Source organism: Mesoplodon bidens (genome assembly GCF_964165515.1).
Source record: "Mesoplodon bidens genome assembly, chromosome: 16".
Taxonomy (NCBI): Eukaryota; Metazoa; Chordata; class Mammalia; order Artiodactyla; family Ziphiidae; genus Mesoplodon; species Mesoplodon bidens.
In genome coordinates, this window is record NC_138173.1 from 1557159 (window position 1) to 1573474 (window position 16316).

The 16316-nt window shown below is 49.5% G+C and overlaps 1 protein-coding gene across 2 annotated transcripts in view; it reads left to right on the plus strand.

Annotated features, from left to right (window-relative positions):
* The window catches only part of SPIDR (scaffold protein involved in DNA repair), a 337315-nt gene that overhangs the window by 319574 nt on the left and 1425 nt on the right, over positions 1–16316 (plus strand). For both annotated transcript variants that reach the window (XM_081258205.1, XM_081258206.1), the window contains 3 exons: positions 11201–11294; positions 12004–12118; positions 12379–12432. In XM_081258205.1, coding sequence (XP_081114331.1) covers positions 11201–11294; positions 12004–12118; positions 12379–12432 — 263 coding nt within the window. The remainder of the gene's footprint in view (positions 1–11200; positions 11295–12003; positions 12119–12378; positions 12433–16316) is intronic.

Genomic DNA, 16316 nt, shown 5'->3' on the forward strand with positions numbered 1-16316 from the left:
TAATATTTTATTTTTTTTTATTTTTTTATTTTTTTTATTTTTCTTTTTTTTTTGCGGTACGCGGGCCTCTCACTGCTGTGGCCTCTCCCGTGGCGGAGCACAGGCTCCGGACGCGCAGGCTCAGCGGCCATGGCTCACGGGCCCAGCCGCTCCGCGGCATGTGGGATCTTCCTGGACCGGGGCACGAACCCGTGTCCCCTGCATCAGCAGGCGGACTCTCAACCGCTGCGCCACCAGGGAAGCCCGAGACCCTAATATTTTAAAAAAATAATAATTTATAGTGAGATTTACAGAACACAAAATTAACCATTTTAAAGTGAGAAACTCAGTGGCCGTTAGTCCATTTATAGGGTTGTGCAACCACCTCCTATTTTACATTTTGGCTTTTGTCATCTGAGTGGCTTTGAAGACAAGTGGCAGTCTAGTTTTCAATCACAGTGTCGTTGAGATGAAACTCACCCTTTTAAAGTGTACAGCTCACTGTTTCTAGTGTGTTCACACAGTTGTGCAGGCACACCCACTAACTGGCCCCAGAGGGGAGCCTGTGTCTGTCAGCAGTCATGCCCCGTCCCCGCCCAGCCCCTGGCTCCCGCTTCTCTACCTTCAGTCTCATGGACACTCATGCGCATGAATCACGCACTGTGTGCTCCTTGGTTTCTGGCTGCTTTCACGCAGCAGAACATTTTCGAGGCATTTCTCAGGCTGCATTCCTTTCTGTGGCTGAATATTCCATTGTATGGGTAGACCCTGTTTTGTTTATCCATTCATCAGTTGATGCACATTTTTTTGATACTGTGATTCATGCTGCTATGAATATTCATGTAAGACCTTTGGGTGGACATCTACTTTCCGTCCTTTGGGTGTATTCCTGTTGTTTCACATGGTGTTCATGTGGGCCACGATCCTAAGTAGAGAACAGCGTCAGAACCAGGAAGAAGCTGTGCTCCCTCTGTAGAAGGTAACCCTTCCAAGGGACAGAACTGAGCCTGAGATTGGGCACCCCCGGCGCAGACAGGATGACCACAGGGCAGTGTCGGGAAGCGTGGCCCACGGTGAGAGATCCAGTGTCCACTGTGGCCTCTCTGGAGAAGGGCAGTGTTGATGGAGGGTCTCTGGCCAGCACCACCCATGGAGTGACGCCTGGGCAGTGGAGGGAGAGCTGGGCCAGCAGAGTCCTCCTCGTGCCCCCAGAGCAGAGCTCTGCGGCAGGTCACATCCCCTGTGCTCCACGTCCTCACCAGCGTTTGGTGTTCTCAGGGCTTTAGATTGTCAGCCATTCTAACAGGTGTGTGATGGTGCCTCATTGCTATTTTAGTTTGCGTTTCCCTGACCACATGTGATGTGGAGCGTCTTTCATGTGCTTAGTTGCCATCTGTATATCTTCTGTGGTGAGGTGTCTGTGAAGGGCTTTGGTCCATTTTTTATTCAGGTTGTTCGTTTTCTTCTTGTTGAGTTTTAAGAGTTTTTTCATATATTTTGGATAACAGTCCTTAGTCAGATAGGTCTTTTGCAAATATTTTTTCCTGTCCTTGGCTTGTCTCTTCATTTTCTTAACAGTGTCTGAAGACCAGTTTTAATTTTAATGAAGTCCAACATCAACTTTTTTTTTTCATGAATTGTGCTTTTAGTGTATCTAAAAACTTGTTGTCCGATCCAGGGTTACCCAGATTTTCTCCTGTTTTCTTCTAGGAGTTCTATAGTTTTGCATTTTACACTTAAGTCTATGATCCATTTTCAGTTAAATTTTGTGAAAGGTGTAAGGTCTTTCTGGATTCATTTTTTTCCCATGTGTTTGTCAGTTGTTCTGTCACTGTTGAAAAGGCTGTCCTTTCTCTATTGAAATGTCAAAGATCAGTCGACTATATTTATGTGGGTCTATTTCTAGGCTCTCTATTCTGTTGTACTGATTTATTTGTTCTTTCGCTGATACAACACTGTCCTGATTATGGTAGCTCTGTTGTGTGTCAGTCCTCCAGCGTTGTTCTTCTTTATTGTCTTGGCTATCCTAGGTCTTTTTGTCTTCCATATAAACTTTAAAATCGGTTTGTTGGGGGCTTCCCTGGTGGCGCAGTGGTTGAGAGTCCGCCTGCCAATGCAGGGAACACGTGTTCGTGCCCCGGTCCAGGAGGATCCCACGTGCCGCGGAGCGGCTGAGCCCGTGGGCCATGGCTGCTGGGCCTGCGCGTCCGGAGCCAGTGCTCCGCAGCAGGAGAGGCCACAGCAGTGAGAGGCCCACGTACCGCAAAAAAAAAAAAAAAAAAAAAAAAAATCGGTTTGTTGGTATCCAAGAATAACTTGCTAGGATTTTGATTGGGACTGTGTTGAATCTGTAGAGCAACTTAGAAAAAATGTACATCTTAACACTGTTGAGTCTTCCTGTACGTAAACATGGAGTATCTCACCGTTGATTTCTTTCAGCAGAGTTTTGTACTTTTCCTCATATAGATCTTGTACATATTTTGCTAAGTATTTCAGTTATTTTAGCTAATGTAAATGGTGTTGTGTGTTTTTAATTTCAAATTCCCTCATTTATTGTTAGTATATAGGAAAGCAATTGACTTTTGTATTTTAACCTTGTATCCTACAACCTAGCTACAAACATGTTTGCAGTTCTAGATTTTTTTGTTGTTGATTCTTTGGGATATTCTACAGAGAAAACTGTCATCTGTGGACAGGACAGTGTTTTTCCTCATTCCCGACCTGTATACATTTTATTTCCTTTTCTGGCCTCTCGCATAAACTGGGACTCCCAGCACCAGGGTGCATAGAAGCAGTGAGAGGGGACTTCCTTGCCCTGTTGCTGATCTTAAGGAGAAAGCATCAACTTTCTTTCTCACCAGTAGGTAATGATGTTAGCTGTAGGGGGTTGGTTTGTTTGTTTGTTGTTTTTTCTGCTAAAGATAATCTCTTTATTCCCCACATTGAAGGAAAAGAACCCTGCTCTTCTCCCACCGCTCTCTTCCTTCCCCTGCAGTTGGTTCTGTGTGTTGCTAAGGTCGATACTGTTCTGTAGCTATAAAGCCTTGCACTTTGTCTACAGGTTGATCCTCAAGGATGAAAATCAATAAATGGTATTTTGGGACTTCCCTGGTGGTCTGGTGGTTAAGACTTCGCCTTCCAGTGCAAGGGGTGTGGGTTCAATCCCTGGTTGGGAAGCTAAGATCCCACATGCCTCATGGCCAAAAAAACAAAACATAAATCAGAAGCAATATTGTAGCAAATTAAATAATGACTTTAAAAATGGTCCACATGAAAAAAATCTTTAAAAATGGTATTTTTATTATTATGACTATATAAATACTTTTAGCTGAATGGGAAACTAGTCTACACACTCTAGTTCCTTTCTTCTATGGTTATTTTCATGGAGTTTTATGTTGACTCTTCTTTTCCTAGCACTGCCTGCCCTACACCCTAATTTTCTCCCAAATCCTCAAAAACGGTGACAAATCTTTGGAGTCATCCTTTTCCTTTGTAATCTCTCTCCTGGAGCCTTCCGTCCCTCTGAACCAATCTTGACTAGTTGCTCTGTTGTCGACTGTTGTCCTGGGCCTCCCTTCTAATGGTTCGATTCATTCTTTCTTAAATCACATAACTTCTTTATTGGTTTATTCTGTCTGTAGATTTTTTGTAAATGTTCTTTACCAAGTTGTGGAAACCCCCTCTATTCCTAGGCTACTGAGAGTTGTGTTTTTTTTTTGTTTTTTTTTTTGCGGTACGCGGGCCTCTCACTGTTGTGGCCTCTCTTGTTGCAGAGCACAGGCTCCGGACACGCAGGCTCAGCGGCCACGGCTCACGGGCCCAGCCGCTCCGTGGCATGTGGGATCCTCCCGGACCGGGGCACGAACCCATGTCCTCTGCATCGGCAGGCGGACTCTCAACCACTGCACCACCAGGGAAGCCCCGAGAGTTTTTATCATGAATGGGTGTCGGATTTGTCCAACACTTTTTCTGCATCTATTGATATGATCATATGATTTTTCTTTAGTCTGTTGATATGATAAATTACAGTAATTGATTTTTTAAATACTGAACCAGCCTTATAAACCTGTAACAAATCCCATTTGGTCATGGTATAATCCTTTTTTTTATATAGTTGGATTAGATTGCTAATATCTTGTTAAGGGCTTTTGTAACTATGTTCATGAGAGATATTGGTCTGTAGTTTTCCTTTCATGATAATGTCTTTATCTGGGTTTGGTACTAGGTGAATGCTGTCCTCAGAGGATGAGTTGGGAAATATTCCTTCTGCTACTGTCTTCATGGAAGAAATTACAGAGTGTTGGTATAATTCCTTTCTTAGATGTTTGATAGAATTTATCAGTGAACCCATCTGGGCCTGGTGCTTTCTGTTTTGGAAGGTTATGAATTATTGATTCAATTGCTTTAATATAGGCTTACCTTGTTTTATTGAGCTTGGTAGATCCTGCATTTTTCACAAATTGAAGTTTTGTGGCAACTCTGTGTCTGTCAAGCAAGTCTTTCAGTGCTATTTTTCAACAGCATTTGCTCACTTTGTGTCTTGGTGTCACGTTTTGGTAATTTGTGCAGTACTTCAGATTTTTTCATTATGATTATGTTTGCTGTAGTGATCTGTGGTCAGTGATGTTTGATGCTACTATTACAAAAACATTATGACTTGCTGAAGGCTCAGATGATGGCTAGCATAGTTTAGCAATTAAGTATTCTTTAATTAAATGGGGTTTTTTAGACATAATGTATTTATTGCACACTTAATAGACTGCAGTATAGTGTAGACATAACTTTTATATGCATTGGGAACCCCCCAAATTCATGTGACTCGCTTTATGGCAGTATTCGCTTTATTGTGGTGAGTGGTCTGGATCCGAGCCCACAGTATCTCTGAGGTGTGCCTGTAGGTCTTGGCCTATTCAGATCACTAGTTTCTTCTTGTGGGAGTTTTTGCAGATTGTGTCTTTCAAGGAATTGGTCCATTTCACCTAAGTTATTGAATTTGGGTGCATAGAGTTATTTCTGACATTCCTTTATTATCCTTTTAATTATTCCTTTATTGTCCTTTATTACTGATCCATGGGATCAGTAATGACAGCCCCTCTTTCATTTCTGATATAAATAATTTGTTTCTTCTTTCTTTTATCCTTGGTTATCCTAGCTAGAAGTTTATTAATTTTTATTGACCTTTTCAAAGAACCAACTTTTGGGTTTCTTGATTTTTTTCTATTGATTTCCTGTTTTCAGTGTCATTGATTTCTGCTCTAATTTTTGTTATTGCTTATGTTCTCCTTACTTTGTGTTTTAGTTTGCTTCTCTTTTTCTTGTTTCTTAAGATGAAAGCTTAGATTATCGATTTTAGATGTTTTCTAATATTTACATTTAGTGCTGTAAACTTCTCTAAGCACTGCTTTTGCTGCATCCCACAAGTTTTGATGTGCTTTTGTTTTCATTTAGTTCAAGGTATTTTAAAATTTCTCTTGAGATTTCTTCTTTGACCCACGTGTTATTTAGAAGTGCATTGTTTAATCTCCAAATATTTGGGGGTTTTCCAGTTATCTTTCTGTTATTGATTTCTGTTTAATTCCATTGTGGTTTAGGAGCATATTTAGTATGATTTTTATACCTTTAAATGTGTTAAGGTGTGTTTTGTGGCCCAGAATGTGGCCTGTATGGATGAATGTCCCATGAGAGCTTGAGAGGAAGGTGTGTCCTTCTCTTGTCGGATGGAGGCGTCTGTAAACATCAGTCAGAACTGGGGATGGTGCTACTCAGTTCAACTATGTCTTTATGATTTTCTGCCTGTGGATCTGTCAGTCACTGGTAAGGGGACTTGAAGTCTCCAAACACAATATATAAAATACAGCCATGGGTCTGTTTCTCTCCTCGCAGTTCTGTCAGTTGGCTTCACGTGGTTTTAGCAGCCTGTTGTTAGGCAGACACACATTAAGGACAGATACGTCTCCTAGGAGAACAGACCCCTTTCCCATGAGGTAATGCCCCTCCTGATCCCTGATGACTTTCCTTGCTCCAAAGTCAGCTGTGTCTGAAATTAATGTAGCTCTCCAGTTTTCTCTTATTAGCATGAGCATAATATACCTTTTTCTATCCCTTTGCTTTTCACCTCTGTGTGTCTTTGTGTTTGAAGCAGATTTCTTGTAGACACCGTAGAGATGGCTCACAGTTTTTGTCCGCTCTGAAGAGTCTCTTTCTTATGTTTAGACCATTCACATTTAAAGTGAATATTTATGTCATTGGGTTAAGATCTATCATACATATATTTGCTTTCTGTTCCTTGCTCTTGTTTCTTTTTCTGTTTTCCACTTTCTTCCTGCCTTTTCTCATCTTTTTTTCCCCCTTGGCTGCACCAGGTGGGATCTTAGTTCCCCAACCAGGGATCAAACCCAGGCCCTCGGCAGTCGAAGCGCCAGGTCCTAACCACTGGATGCCAGGGAAGTCCCTGCCTTTTCTCATCTTAATTGAGCATTCTGTATGATTCCATTTTCTCCTCTCAGTGTGTCAATTATACTTCTAGAAAAAATTTTTAGTAGTTGCCCTAGAGTTTGCAGTGTACACTTAGAACCAGTCCAGTCCACTTTCAGATAACACTGCCTGCTTCAGGGTGTGGCCACATTATCAATCTCTGCCTCAGTCCCTGATAACAGCTGTCATTCACTTCACTTACTCACAAGGCATAACACTGAACCCATCATTGTTACAGATCAGTTTAGAACAACAAAGGTTAAAGATTTTACTTTGCCCTCATTTATTCCTTTTCCAGTGCCCTTCCTTTCCTTTACGTAGGTCCAGTTTCTGACCTGTATCATTTCACTACCTTCATTACCATTTTAACGTTGAGCACTCTGTGGGTCTCTCTGAAGCCGTCCTGCAGGCGTGCAGGTGGGTCAGATGGACAGACGGTTAGCACCGTGCGGCCAGATCCTCCGAGAAGGCCCAGCTAACTAGGGAGGATGAGAAGACGAAGCCCAGCTGCAAAAACCAGGGATTGGCCCAGCCTCCCACACAGGAGCCCCCAGCCAAGGCAGAGGCCATGCAGGAACCAGCTCCCAGATGGACACAGGGACGGGACCCCCTGCCCTCCAGCCAGCCATGGGCTGGCCCAGACTGGATTCCATCAAATCCAGGATAGCCCCTCAGCCGTGCTCTGCCCTGCCCAGCCTGCCCCAGGAGGGCTCTCAGCTGGCCTCAGGGTCTCCCTTGGCCGCCTGGACCTGGCAGGACAGCAGGCGTGTTCCCTGAGCAGAGCTGGGATGGACGCAGGGAGCGGCCTGTGCGTCAGCCACTCACTGAGAGCCAGCGGCACCTGCCAGGAAGACGTCTCCAGGAGGTGACGGCGCCCGCGACCTCCCTCCCCGAAAGTCGGCTCCCAGAGCTGCAGGGACTTCCTTCCAGTCTGTTTTTGGGGACAGTTTTGCAGTTGGTTTTATCTTCCTTGCCCCACTTGACACTTTGTATCTGCCGCTTGCTGGTGGGTGGTGATCTTCCCTGCACTGTGCAGGGGGTGCGGTCACACATGGGGCAGAGTCCTGTCCTCAAAGCGGGTGTCGACCTCGACCTAGAAGAAGGTCCTGAGCCCCAACTTCTTTCAGCCAGAAAGAAGGGCGGGGACAGAGAGCTGGCCGCCCACGAAGGATGGGCCGGAGGGCTTCCGATAGGACCCTCAGGAAGGACCTTTTACAAAGTCGTTTTCATAAACATGTGATTCACCTTCCCAAGCCTCATTACAAGAGGTTTCTGTAAATGAGACAAAGAATGTAAAGGCTTTTAACAGCAAATTGCAGCAATTTGCCAGAATTCTCAAACCCTAACAACAGTTGTTGTTTTCCTTCTGATGCTTCTTTAAGTGAATGTTCTAGATACTAAAGGTTAATAGTACAATTCCCAGCTGTCCCCTGGGTTGCCAGAAGGGATTGCCAGTGGTGTGGAGACCCCAGATGAAATGTATTTCCTCAGCTCGTGCCTTGTTCCCTAATTGGAAGGAAATTGCTTAATCCCATGTAAGTGTGAATGCTGTTAACACCCAAAGATATTCTAGGGTAAAGGGAACTGTGGTTTGTAGCAGTCTTCTTTTTCTTAATTCATTTAGCAGACCTGCCAAGGACTGTGTGAGCCTCTGTGCTGACACCCCCTTGGGTGGGAGCCCTCCCTGCAACCTGCACTCTTGACATTCATGAAGACACGCCTTCGGCTGTATTATAAGCTCTTATTGGCTTGACTTTTCATTGCTTTGACTCAATGTTGATTAGATTTGCAAGAACAATGAAATTAGCTAGGCAGCCTTTTTAAAATCAAGCTGTATTATTTTCATTTTTAAAAAGCCATTCAAGGAAGCATTGCATGAACGCATTTTGATAAACTGAGCCTACCTAGTTCTCGTCATTCTCTTTTATCCTCTACAAATAAGTTTTCTCCTAATGTTTGTTCTAGTGGAGAATGAAATTCTTTGCTCCAAGAGTGTGAAGGATGACTCTTCTATCTTTCTGGAAACTTAGGTCACATCTTCCTTTTTTTCAAAGTCTAATTTCACCACTTTTCAACAAGGATGGTCTGTGATTTGCAGTGAATCTTGATGGTATGTACAATGCTTCACATTCCAAGAAAATCAGACCAACTCAATCCCCTGTTTAAAATTCCTTTCTGGCTTCTCATCCCTTCCAAGACCAAGTCTAGAATCCCCAGCGAGACCCTGGATGGTCCTGGCCTGCCAGCCTGCGGACTTCACAGCGGTCTCACCTGCCTCTTCTTTCTGACTGTTTGGCCTCCAGCCCCACCTCAGGGTGAAGAGTGGGCCTGTGCCTCTCCCTACCTTCAGCCCCTCCTCGGGTCCATTCTTTCGGGAAGTCTCCCCTGACACTTAGGCCAGCCTAGAGGCCTCTCTTTTACACGTCTGAGGGGTCTTTTCCATTTCTCAATTTAGCATTTATTTCATGGTTTTCTTTAATAAACTGATTTTTTTAGAGCAGTTTTAGGTTCACAGCAAAACCGAGCAGAAGGCACAGAGCTTTTCCGTGTTCCCCCACCCCCGCACACACACAGCCTCGCCCGCTGTCAGCATTCCCCCCGGATAGTTGATGACCCTGATCGACACATCATCATCATCCAGAGTGCATAGTTTACAGCAGGGTTCACTCTTGGTGTCATTTTATGGATTTAGACACTTAGGACATGTAGCCATCATGACAGCGTCATACGGAATAGTTTCCCTGGCCTAAAATCCTCTGTGTTCCACCTCTTCAGCCCTCTCTCCCGCTTAATACCCAGAAACCACTGATCTTTTCACCATCTGTATAGTTTTGCTTTTTCCATTATGTCCTGTAGTTGGAATCATACAGTGTGTAGCCTTTTGAGCTTGGCTTTTTTCACTTAGTAATATGCATTTAAGGTCCCTTCGTGTCTTTTCACGGCTTGAGAACTCATTTTTTAAAAATCATTGAATAGGGCTTCCCTGGTGGCGCAGTGGTTGAGAGTCCGCCTGCCGGTGCAGGGGACAGGGGTTCGTGCCCCGGTCCGGGAAGATCCCACATGCCGCGGAGTGGCTGGGCCCGTGAGCCAAGGCCGCTGAGCCTGCGCGTCCGGAGCCTGTGCTCCGCAACGGGAAAGGCCACAACAGTGAGAGACCCGCGTACCGCAAAAAAAAAAAAATCATTGAATAACATTCCACTTCCTAGATGAACCAGAGCTTATGTATCCATTCACCGGTGTTTATGTGGACATACATTTTCAGCTCCTTTGTGTAAATACCAAGGAGCGTGATTGTTTGATTGTATGGTAAGACTGTGTTTAATTTTGTAAGAAGTTGCCAAACTGTCTTCCGAAGTGGCTGCACCATTCTGCATCCCCACCAGCAATGATGAGAGTTCCTGTTGCTCCACATCCTCACCAGCATTCGGTGCTGTCAGTGTGTGGGCTTTGGCCGTTCTCATAGGTGTGTCGCGGTGTCTCATTGCTGTGTTCATTTGCATTTCCCTCAAGACATGATGCTGAACATCTTTTCACATGCTTTTCTGCCGTCTCTGTATCTTCTCTGGTGAGGTGTCTGTTAAAGTCTTTGGCCCAATTTTTAATCAGGTTATTCTGATTCTTATTGTTGAGTTTTGTTGTTGTTGTTGTTGTTTTGGGGGGTGGGGTGGGGCTGTGCTGCGCAGCATATGGGATCTTAGTTTCCCAACCAGGGCTCGAACCCGTGCCCCCTGTATTGGAAAGCGGATTCTTAACCACTGGACCACCAGGGAAGTCCCTTTATTGTTGAGTTTTAAAAGTTCTTAATATATTTTGGATAGCAGTCCTTTTTCAGAGTGTCTTTTGCAGATATTTTCTCCCATATTTCATGATCTTTTTACTTGTTATTTGTTTATCAGCTTTTCCAGCCTGACTGGCATCCATGAAAGTGTAGATTGTGGTATCTACCCTTATGTTCAAAGTGCTATGTGTATATCCCACACTAAAGAGCATTGTATATGTATTTGTTTGTTGAATAAATAAATCACAAACGTTGGAGTAAAAAAGAAATGAGGGAACCAGAGAAATCACATAAGAAGAGATACTGACAAACGAATAAGAATATTTCTCTTTCCGTATCAAAGAAGTGGAACCTAAGCTGTGGAATTCCAGCCTACTGTCCAGGAGGCAAATACTGCATGTGAGCGTCAGTGCAGTGGGTGGGCGTGGACGGCAGGAGTCGGAGGTTCTGTGGGAAGCGCCTCTGAAAGGGGTTCCGCCATCTCTGTGCTCACGCGCTTGGACGCAGTAACTCCACTCTGTGAGCGCATCCTAAGAGAAGGGTCCAGCACAGAAGGAGCCAGGTAGACAAACGCCCACCGCCTCGGGCTAGGGCAGTTTGGAGACCTGGTGTCCAGTCTGGAGAGTGGCCGAGAGAACCGTGACCTAAGGGGACAGCCATGCAGCAGCTTAAGGGCAGGACGAGACGGTGCAGGGATGGGCTGCTTGTCACGGCCTCAGAACATGCACGTTGCAAAAAGGCAAAAATGAAAATACTCGGTTAGGTAGTAATATGCCTGAGCTTTAAAACTTGCTCTTTGTTGTAATTTTGTGCAATAAATGGAAATTATAAAAAGCTTAGGAACATTTATATAAACTCACAAATGAGAAGCAAACCTGGGGCACCTCATGTTACCGTCTGTGACCTGAGGGGCAAAGAGAAGTTGGGGGACAGCCGCCTCTGAGCCCAGGTCTGCTTCCCTGGGCCTAGGCGCTGTGGTCGCCGTGGACGAGAGCACCGCCTGCTCGTGGCCTGCATGTGACCTGTGTGGCGGTGAGAGACTGGAACGGAGGCCGGAAGACAGGTAGGGGCAGCGGCAGCAGCAGCCCGGGACCCCACTGCCTTGTGCTTCGGGCTGGGGGCCAGGCCCAGGGCACACGGAGCGGCCAAGCTGCAGGAGGAGGCCAGGCGCCGTGTTTTCTCTCCTCACGACTGGGGTTCTGCTGTTCCCCGAGGCTCTTCCTGTCTTAAAAGAGAGAAGAGCCAGGTTTCCTCAGCTTCTTTGTTATCAGGCGGGAGAAAAAGAACTCGAGGCTAACATGAACTTGAGACACACTTGGTGACGGCACAGCCGACCTCTGCAAGCAGACATCCCTGCCCAGCCTTACCGCCCCCCATCCCGGGGCCCGTCCTCGGAGCCGGTCCTCCGGCACCCCCGTGACTGTCGGAGGCACGTGCGCAGGGTGTGTCATCACGTTCCTGCCTCTTGACGCCTCACAGGTGGTGGCCTGGACAGGCCTTCCTTGGAAGCAGGAAGGAGCAGAGACACTGCTGGTGGGAGCAGGTTGGCCGGCCCGGCCCTTCCCCTTGTTGGCCGCGTGCTCAGCCGGGGGGCCCCCACTCCGGGCACTGCGACCGCAGAGCCCAGGCTGCTTGGGACCTGTTCCAGGAGCCGGGTTTCTGAGCCCCCCTCTAACACGGCAGGCGGACACTCGCTCGCGCGCAGGGAATGTCTGTGTGTCTGCCCGCCGCCAGGCTCCCGCGCTCTGTGCCTTCTTGTTTCCGAACAACAGGGGCGCCTTCTCCTGTGGGGACTGCTCCCGCGTGGTCACCTCTCCCCTCCTCAGAAGGCACCTGCAGGTCTTCCTGGACTGCCCCTTGCGACCCCAGTGCACAGTGAGGGTCAAGGTAGGAACCAGCGGGAGCTCGTGCATCCACATTCACCTTCTGCATGCCCCCTTCACCCGCGGCCGGGCCAGGGCTGCATCTCCTGCTCTTTTCCTGGGAAAGGGGGCAGGGCTCCCCCGAGGGGCCACAGCCCTCCCCTGTCTGACTTAAGGCTCTGCGATGGAAGCTGGTGGCTTAGAGCCACATGTCAGGTCTCGGTGGGGGATCGTTCCGGGTAAGCGGGGTTGGGGTCCTGACCCCGCCCGTGGCTGTTCTTGCAGCTGCTGCAGCGCAGTATCTCTTCGCTCCTGAGGTTTGCCGCCTGCGAGGACGGGGTAAGTTGGGGCGCCCAGCCCAGGTTTGTGTCCTTACTCTCCTCCCCCGTGTCCCTTGGCTGCAAGGGCCCTCCGTGTGCCATGTGCGAGCTGAGAGTCCGGACTCTCCCGAGACTCGGCTAGGCCTTCTGCTTCCTCTCTGACTCATGCCCGAGTCTGCTAACAAGATCCTTTCCCTTTTGGAATCGAGGTTATTTTCTGATCGGTCTTGCAGTAGACACACGAATCTGTCCCCCAGCTTTGATTATGGTAAGTCGGTCTTGAGGTTTCAAGTTAAACCTCCTGCCATGGTTTCACGTTAATAGGACAATTACCTGAGACGCACATTTTTCTAAATTGCTGGGTATTCTCTAGTCTGAGTGCCTGGAAACTTTTACTGTTATTTCTCAGATCTGCCCTGTTACTGTGGTGAGCTTTGTAAAGAGGTGTGAGGCGTGCTCGCTCCTCAAAGAAAGCACCACCTGAGCACACACGCCACGTGCCTCACCTTTGGCCTCATGAACGAGAGAGGCCTGTCCTTGTCAGAGCCATGTGAAAGCCCCGCAAGTGGCCTGTGGAATCACCGAGCCCTGGAGAGAGTGCCGTGTCTGTGCCCTGCTGGGATCCACATCCAGGTGGCAGACATGGGCCAGCTCGTGAGACTGCTGTGAAAGGGGAGGCTCACACTTGCAGACCTTTCTGATGGGTTCCCAAAGCGAAATGCCAGCTCTGATGCCAGCCCGAATTTGGAGGCTCCCAGGCTGCTCTCCCGGCCGCTTGCCAGTCCTGTCCCAGCCCCTCCTGGGCTTGGGGTGTAGGGGGAGAAGCAGCCCTTAACACTCTTTCATGTGCACCGGATGTCAGAGTTTGGAGTAAATTGGAATGTGGACAAACCTGTGCACAGAACCTTTAAGGATCCCTGGTCTGACTTTGGTTCCAGCTCTGATTCCTGGCCTCACGCATCTCTTGAGAGCAACTCGGTGACCCCCGCAGTGCAAACCTTCGTCCGCGGGGCTGGCGCGTGGTGGGGATTGATGTTTGAACCAGGCTGTAGGAGGGCTTATAGACAAGTGTGCCTGATTGTGTGACAGTACCGTGTAAGTAAGCGTTTGTGGTGGGCCGGGCACCGTGCTGCCCGCTGTCCGCGTGCCGCTTCACCTCCTCCCCAGCATCCCCGTGGGCACAGCCCACGCTGCCTGGGAGGCGTCGGGGCAGGCCTGCGGCACGCTCTCTGCCAGATGCAGAGACACCCGCAGGGCGGGGCCGTCGCTCTGCTCACCACCTGCAGGGTGGCCAGCCCGGGTGGGGCCAGCAGGGGCCTCGTGTGTGGTGTGCTCTCATGGAGTCCTGCGTTTCACGGGTGGTGAGGCCGCGGTTCCTGGGACTGTGGGTGCTTAGGTGACGCTGATGGAGTGGGTTCCAAGGTGGGGCTGCAAACAGGCACTAAAGCCGGCAGATCCGGGTCATCGGAGAACACGTTCCTCTGGAGGGTGCTGGGGGAATGCTGCTTAAGGAGAACCCAGCGAAGCGAACCCAGCAAAGCGCATGGCTGAACGCCCGGGGACGGTGCCCAGAGCACCTGCCGTCCCTGGGCCCCCGGCTCCCAGGAGGGTGGCCCTCAGCCACCTGCTCCATCCGGGGACCTGGCAGGAACCCGCATTCACGTGTCGCTTTGGGTGGAGGCAGGCTGTTCCTCCCCCACAGTAAACTCCCGCTGCTCCTAGAGATGCGAGAGGCGGGCGTGCGGCCCGGTTGGCGAGCGCCTCGGTGACCCTGCATGGCTGCTCTGCTGTCAGAGGCGAGGCCGGTAGGACTGGGGGGCACCGAGCTCCCCACCCCCCGCTACCGCCCCCCGGTCTACGCCCGGTGGGTTCTCAGGCTTTACGCTGACCTGGAGGGAAGCAGACACCTTCCTACCTGTAGGAGAGACCTCCCGGGGACATCGGCCATGAGGCTCATCTGGATTCTGTCGGTTTTCAGGGTGAGAAGGTACATTTGCCAAAATCCAGAGAATCAGATGAGGGAGGACTTTCCACGAGAACCGTGGCTCCACTCCCGGAACAAAATGCGCCACTTCCGGTCCGGCACACACACGTGCCTTCAAAATAGAGGCACATTTTACACACGCGCGTTCATATGACCGGCATGTGTGAGTTTGCTGGTGTGATTGTTTTAACTTCTCCGTCTTAACTTCCCCCAAATATAAGGTATAGTGTAATGTCCATTTATAAACGATACAGTTATTATCGAAAACTGTAGCTGCCAACCCTGACACTTTAAAAAGAGGGTTTCCGCGGACTTTTTTTCCAACGCTGAGGCCCGTGCTTGTACCTGGCCGCCTCGCCCACGCCCACGCGCAGGTGCGGCCCTCAGAGCCGACACAGCGCGTCCAGCATCACGGCGTCCTCCCGCCCCTGGGTGGGAACTGCCCTCCCCGGCGTCACTGTCGCCTTCCTGCCATCGTGGGCTCCATAGAAGCCCTGGGAGTGACCTTGACGTCTTGGCCACGGGAGGCCTCCCCACTGTCCAGTCGCATCCTCTCCCTCCCTCTCTCCGCCTACCTGGGCCGGCGACTCTCAGCCCCGCTTCACCCGGCGTGCCACCAGGAAAGCCGCAGCTCCCTGCAAGCCATGGTGGGGAGGCCGTGCCTGTCTCGTAGGCGGGAAGACAGGCACCACGGTGAGCTGGCTTTAGGGCAGCGTCCACATCCCAGACCCATCTGGACGTTTACTGCTTCAGAATGAGCCGTCTCAAGGCTCGGTGCTTCCACACCGATTCTGCACACAGACCTGCAGTCTGGACGAGGCTCCACGGGTCAGCAGCTGGTGCCCCAAAGCTGGGCTGGTGTCCCAGGAGGCCCTTCAGTCCCCGGCTGGCTGCTGTGCTCCTGTCGGCTGGGACCTTCCCGGGCTCTGGCCAGACACCCACACGGCCTGGACGCCCTCGCAGCATGTGTCTGGGTCCCGAGCCGGGCAGAAGATGGGCCCCGGTCCTGACCGAGCCTGGGACACACTCAGTGCCCCTCCCCTCCCACTCTGTTCACGAGAAGCCAGTTGGCCGCCCAGCCTGGACCCAGGGGGAGGGCAGCGAGGTGCCTGTCAAGGAGCTACAGACATGCCAGCTTTGGCCATGTTGCCTGACACCCGCCCCCCAGCCCCGAGTCCCCTCTGCCAAGACACTAACGGTGGAGGGGCAAGTTAGCAGTGAGCTCAGTCGCCACAGACGCCCATCAAGTGTCTGGCACAGAGGAGGGCTGAGAGGTACTCCTGACGTTACTCTGCAAGTGGCAGCAAAGGAGTTTCCGAAAGAACACGTGACCTTCTAGGGCTTCAGTCTCTGATAAAGACCAATAAACCTCTTTATTTTCAGCCCCACCCCCAAAAGAAACTGTTCTGAGGTGTGATCCACGGAGACCAGGAGGGCACAGCACACCTTCCCAGCCTGCTCACCTGGGGCCCCTGCCGCCCATGGCTCTACATTCCCGTGTAGAAATGAAACTTGCCCACAATTAACCAGTTCCCTAAGATAGCCATCCAACAATGTGAAGGAAGGGCTTTCTGTGGCATAGGAAGAGGTGTTCAGCTCAGTGTAACTGAGATAAATTACAGTGTAACTGTAATTTCTGAGAGAAATGGGATCCTGTTAAGGAGGGAAGTTTGGGGCAAAGGAAGTCCTTTGACCAGAAGTGTTGCTCGAGTGGGGAAGTGGGATGCAGCGGCAGGCGTGATGTGTGCCTCCTGCTGGGACGCAGGGCACGGCCCTTCTCATGTGCTTTCCCCCCAGTTTCTCTCCTAGGACGGCCAGCTGGGAGATGCACGTCCTTGCGCCCACTAACAAACATCGATCACAGATATTTTTAAGGTTCTTCTGTAAAAACTAACTCGGCTACCAGAAAAAAAGCAGTT